The following is a 6,701-nucleotide window of genomic DNA, read 5'->3' on the forward strand; positions in this document are numbered from 1 at the left end:
AGGGTTTGACAAACAGACAGACGGATAGACAAATAAATCTTCTAAAGATTCCGTTTTATCCTTTTGAGGTGCGGAACCCTAAAAAAAATAAATTTATTTTAGAAACCGACAATATAATCTGTTTTTATTATTATTTTTTCTTTCTTAAAATTGTAAAAAAAAATCAGACTTAAAATTAAAGAACTCAATTCTTTTTAAGAACTCGCCCTACTATTCCCATTTTATAACTTCCACATATACTATACGTAACCAAATAAAATGGATGTAACGTTTTAATGACCATCAAGATACGATACGACTGCCTGTATTTTAACCTAATAAGTTAAAAACCATGTCTATTCTATTCTATTCTTTCTACTGTGGCTTCTGTGGAGATATACCACCGATTTGCCAGAATCACGTTAAATTAGACTACCAAGCTTTGAGTATGTGTCTTCTAAGTTTAACGGTAATAATCGGTGTTCAGATTACATAAAGTTTAATTTTCTAATAATATCTGAAACAAATAATATACATGCTTTTACAAGTCGTCAAGTTATAGTCTTACGACTATAAACGACATACACAAATAGAAATACTTAAATAATTAATTAATATAAGTACTAAATAATATTTACAACTTAATCTTATTTATTTTAATATATTTACACAAAATATTTACAAAAGGAGTGTAAACTAGGGAGAGGAGACATTTAACGGAGGTTGGACGGGGGACTTCAGCGGGTATATAATTGTGCAGAGAAGATTGCATTAAGGGACAACTAAAGAATAAATTATCCATGTTTCCCTCATCAAGGCCACAATCACATCCAGAATGATCCCTAGTTCTAAGTTTAGCTAGAAAGACTGGAGTGCAGGCATGGTTTAAACGTAAGCGGCATATAGTTGAGATTATTGTTATTTTATGAATTCTACATTTTGAGAACCAAGGTTTTTGAGGATTTTCTGGTTGGGTTTCGCCATAAAATTTACCTTTTAAAGTTTTGGAAACTTGCCAAATGTTTGACCAACTCTCATACATCTTGGGTTTCAGGGTAGAGCACAAGTCATGAGTGAATATTTCAGAATACTGAAAGGAACCTGAATGAGCAGCTGATCTAGCACAGGCATCGGCATTTTCATTACCAGAGATGCCCATGTGACCTGGAATCCAAGCTAAAACTATGTTAATTTTGAGTTCATAGCACTCTTTCAAAGTTTCTCTTATTTTGCAGCTGATGAGGGAGTGTCAGTGTCAACTGTCATTTTGTCATTGTTTTGTTTATGTGTACACACTACACAAACTTTCAGCATTCTGAGTAGTAATTATTGAATTAAATGGGAAAATGTGTGATTTTAATGATAATCCATTGAAGCTAAGTGTAAAATGGAACGGAAAGGAATTCAATATACCAGAGTTTTCGCCATCCGATTCTGTGGCTATGCTGAAAATTGCAATAGAAAATGCTACTGGAGTTCGGCCCGAACGACAGAAACTTCTCAACGTGAAATTCCAGGGTTAGTATACTTTTTCCGTTAGTAAACTAGTTGTTTTTTCTTAGTACCAGCTATTATTTAGTGTTAAGTACAGTACAGTACAAGTGCTTTCTTGTCTTCAGTCGCCGGCATGCGTTATAGGTGACGACGCTTGGTATAAAATTATAGCGAAAAGTGGTACATGATAAAAGTGGCTGATGTTCCAAAATGACATTCCTGAAGCCAAAAATGTCAGTGGTGTTTTCATTTTAAATTTGGCAGCCGAAGATTATCTTATGAATGTATCTTGTTATTGAACAGAGCTTTACTATCAATAATTAAAGCAATTCATCAAATTTTAACATGTAGTGACCTCTTCCAAAGGAAGATATAAAATTTTCCTCGACAATATGATTTTATTTAAATTATTTAAATCACAGGCAAAGTAGCAACAGATAATTATACACTCTCTGAACTTAATCTCAAGCCAAATCTGAAGATAATGATGATGGGGTCACTTGAGGAGGCGATAGAAGGAGCCACAACAAAGCCAGATGTTGGGGATGATGTCATCAATGATCTAGATATTGAAGAAGAGGATGTTGATGTGGAAAATCAGGAAGTTGGTAACATTACAATGTTATGTACTATTAATGTTCACTTATGTTCCGTTACCTGATAATGGTCACTTAAATGACTCATACTAGTTGACTTGATAAACGTCATGTCGCCCTATGTCAACGACATGAGACCACCACAATTTTGGCGCTCACACAGCAATCTGTCAATGTGTAATATATTACATGTAGCAATAGATTTCTTATAATTAAGTTGATTTGAGTGAATGTATCAGAAAGCTATTGAAACAAGTTATAAGATCATGCCAAATAAACCATAAACAAAGTAAGGCTCAGAACTTGGTGAGGGAACAGTGTGCAATACTGCACTATCCGTTTTGCTGTATCAGTAATATTTAGTGCCCTGGGGTCATTGCCGATTTGGGAAGGTTAATAATATTTCACTTTAAATGAACAGTACACATCACATCATTTTTATTATTTAAATTTGTGATCTGGTGTATTCATAATAATAAGATTAAGATAAGTTGTGTTTGTGTTAATTTAAAGAACACTCCATCTTCAAGGCTAAAGAGCTTCTATCAAAATATTTAATACAACTATCCTATATGGAAACTGAAAATCTTCTTAAGGTACAATCCTAAAAAATACACACAACACATATACACAATACACACAATTAATACTTATATAGTTATTACTGTTAGTTTATTTCTTTATATAATTAGTAAAATTTTAGTAATCAGCTCGTTGTCACTAGCCGCTTGTATATCTTTATTTTCTGTTAATTCTACTATCTCCCCCACGAGACAGGCAACGCCTAGTGTGGGGGTCAGTATAAAATGTTCATTTGTACATGAAAAGTGCGAAATAAATGATTTTGTATTTTTGTATTTTGTTAAAGATCAACATTACTTACAGATATATTTAGGAAAAATCAACAAAAGAGTAAGGGATTATAATATCAGAGTGTTGAATGAGCCTCGGCCTGGCAAGAAACTACTGGTTCTGGATATAGACTACACTCTGTTTGATCATAGATCTGTGGCGGAGACAGGTATGTTTGTACAGATACTTCGGTTATATTTGTTTGTCATTGTGCTCGAGTGGCGAATGTGTGCCTTGCTCTTGTTAACATTGCCTCATCAATAGCTTGTTACATTCATGGTGAATAATTAATACATTCATGGTGAATGATTAATACATTCATGGTGAATGATTAATACATTCATGGTGAATGATACATTAACCTGACTTATCAGCCTAAACAGACACAATATCCAAATCATGGTAGGCTAACTAGTCACACATCACTAAACAAGCACTTTTCCACAATCGGTGTAACAGACAGCCCTAAGTGCAAATAATGGCAATAATTGTAGTACTATAAATTGTATGTACGATATGATATTTGGTAGGTTTGAGAATCGGTTGTCATCTATTTATTATACCCCAAAAATTTTTTTTTTTTACTTTAATTGGCAATACAACATTTGCTGGGACATATGGGGAAATTATTTTCTATAATTTGTCTAAAATGGTTGACACACACACCTACATACAGACGTACAGACGCCATCGCGGGAATAGTCAGGGAAGTTTCCTAAGATCTTAAAACGCCGAGATCTGATGAAAACTCGATTTTCCAAAAAGGGGTAAAACCAATAACTTCCCAACTTTTGAAAATTTTCAAGCTGGAAGTTAAATATTATTAATATTACTTACTGCAGTAATTATATTCTGATTCACATTCCAGGCTATGAACTAATGAGGCCATTTCTGCATGAGTTTCTTACATCAGCATATGAAGATTATGACATTGTTATATGGTCTGCTACCGGCATGAAGTGGATAGAAGAAAAAATGAAGCTACTTGGAGTGGCCTCGCACCAGGACTACAAGATCATGTTCTACTTAGATTACCTGGCTATGATCACCGTGCACACACCCAAATATGGAACAATAGATGTGAGTAGCATGTATAGTAAGGCCCCTCCTACATGAGCAAGTCATACGTAGGACACACTAAAAGTATTGCATATCTTAAAAAAATAACATGGTATAGCCAAAATATTATGTTTATTACTTTCAAAATACTTTCCTTTACATTTTAAACATTTTTTCATGTGATCGCACCATATTTTAAAACAGGAGGACCACAGATCTGAAGGCATGTTTTCTACATGCTGATTGAACGCTATCACTGCCTCTTCGAAATTGGTAAAAATGAAACCTCTCATCAAATCTTTGATTTTGGGGAAAATACAGAAAAAACAAGGTGCTAGGTGCAGGATGGGTGTCGAGTTGTACTTTTTCCGAAGCTAAAAATGACTTAGATTGGTTGGCCGTGTGTGAAGAAGCGTTGTCATGATGTAGGAGAACGCGGCTTTTTGGTCGTCTCTCGCGAACTTTTTTTAACAACCTGGGTAAACAAATGGCAGAATATCACTCGGCATTAACACTCTTTGATCTTCAAGTGGAATTGTACAGATGGGACCCGTAGCTGAGAAAAATAAATGCGATCATTTTTTTACCAAAGTTTCTAGCCTGCCTCACTTTTGTTGGCCTGTTCTCATTTTCAAACACCCATTCACAAAATTGCTGTTTTTTATCGGGTCTAAAACAATAAATCTACATTTTGTCTCCTGTGACAGTCTTCCAAATAAAACCGGCGCGGGCGTTAAGTAACGGCCATCCGTTGCTATGTTTCGCAATGGTCGAGAAAGACAGTATAGAGTACAGTGGTATATCCTAACATACCAAACATAACGTACTAACATAGTCTTAACGTAAATAACATACTAATTGCCGCCCCAATGGAACTTATGCTAACTACAGATCCTGAAAGATACATGTCTCTGTCGACGCTCCTCTGGTGACGGCCGACCGGTTGGCCAAATAGATAAGTGCCTATCAAAGTCAAAGTCTAATAAAATTTTATATCAGACTTCTTCCTAACAGACTTGGGATAGGATGGGTTCTTTTTTGCATCCTTCACTTGGAGTTTCACATCAAAAAAATTTCGATATTTCACCCGCATCACGTTAGTCTTGCGTTCCTCATTTGTAACTTTTGTCTTGCTCAGCTACAGTGAGTGCTGTTAGTTGCTGGATACAGTATTTTCGTAAAAATAATATTACTTTGCAATTCGGGCAACATATCTCCCAGACCTCTTGTGTTGTCGACGTCCAAGGGCAGCGGTATTCACGTCGCACCATGTGAGGTGATAGCCTATGCGGCCTCTCTCCTAAAATGTGAATGAAATACTATTAAATTGTCGTTTTCAAAATCCAATACATGTAATTAATGATTATTGGTCATGAAAATTGAACTTACTACAGTACCTATTCTCCTATTTCAGGTTAAACCTTTAGGCGTTATTTGGGGTAAATACCCCCAATACAGTTCAAAGAACACAATAATGTTTGACGATATTCGTCGAAACTTTATAATGAATCCCAAAAGCGGCTTAAAGATCAGAGCTTTCCGCCAGGCGCATCTCAACCGAGACAAAGACAGAGAACTCATACGTCTGTCCATGTATTTACGAGACATTGCTCGACACTGCGACGACTTCGATACTCTGACTCATAAGAAGTGGGAGAAGTACAAACCGGAGAAGAAGAAACATGCGGGTAGTAAGAGAAAAGCTGACGACAACTCGGACAACTCCGGCGCGACGACGAGCGAATGATCGAATTTATTAGTACCAAGTACATAACAGACGAATGTGAAAGTTTCCAAAACGACATTCTACAAATTCCTTAACAGAATGTGCTAATATTAGTCACAAACCTTGAAATTCATTTCTTTTTTTAATTAATTAAACATTTAAGATAAGACTAGGGCGTGATTTTTACTGTAATATGTTTAAAATATGTTATTTTAAAAAAAAATCAGGTTTATTTGTTGGTTAGTGTCCTCCATACCATATCAATTTTGATATTAACCGAAAATTCAATCACCGTAATATTTATTTTTATCACATAATATGATTTAGCCGCCTTTTTACGTTTCGAAGTTATCAAGATCCACTCTAATTTGAATTCTTTTAAATGTATATTTTAGTTAATTTTTTTTTGCAAGTTTACATATAAACATGTCCAGTACAGACTTAAAATTAAAGGTCGTGTTTAGAAATTTATGTAAAGAATTTATTCTATAGATTTCAATTTTAATTTATAAGGCAAATAGGCAATTTAAATTGATAATAATATAAAATCTGCTTCTATATAGATTATGAGATATAGTGTAATTATTATTGCCGTGAGGCCGCAAGACTGCAAACGAGACTTATAATTTCTCTTATAATATCAGTGTAGGGTGAAACATGCAATACTGTTATATTGGCTTATAGAAAATTATAGGCAACGATAATGGTTAATTTTATAGTAGTAGAAGTCTGTAAATTATTAATACCGTATAGGGTTGTGACGCATAAGTCATTAAAAGAAATAGTTCCATGAGATACTTACTATAAGACCCGTATTTAGGGTTGTCGCGGAATTCACAATATAAATATTTATAAAATTGTTTTGCGGTAATTTTTTAAACACTTACAAATTTAAATTTTATGTAGTGAAAGAATTTGTGCCAAATAGTAAATTGTGATTATTTAATAATGCATTGGATAGGCACCTTAAGATTTTGTCTTCTTATATAAGTTTA

The 6,701-nt window shown here is 34.4% G+C and overlaps 1 protein-coding gene across 1 annotated transcript; it reads left to right on the top strand.

Moving 5' to 3' along the window:
- The first annotated feature begins 1,249 nt into the window (after positions 1–1,249).
- LOC126977287 (ubiquitin-like domain-containing CTD phosphatase 1) lies at positions 1,250–5,878 on the top strand. The gene is made up of 5 exons (XM_050826052.1): positions 1,250–1,497; positions 1,896–2,077; positions 2,955–3,090; positions 3,790–4,001; positions 5,395–5,878. Exons 1-5 carry the CDS (start codon positions 1,326–1,328, stop codon positions 5,725–5,727), a joined length of 1,035 nt encoding a protein of 344 aa, XP_050682009.1. The 5' UTR covers positions 1,250–1,325; the 3' UTR covers positions 5,728–5,878.
- The last annotated feature ends 823 nt before the right edge of the window (positions 5,879–6,701 follow it).

Source organism: Leptidea sinapis, chromosome 44, assembly GCF_905404315.1.
Source record: "Leptidea sinapis chromosome 44, ilLepSina1.1, whole genome shotgun sequence".
NCBI lineage: Eukaryota > Metazoa > Arthropoda > Insecta > Lepidoptera > Pieridae > Leptidea > Leptidea sinapis.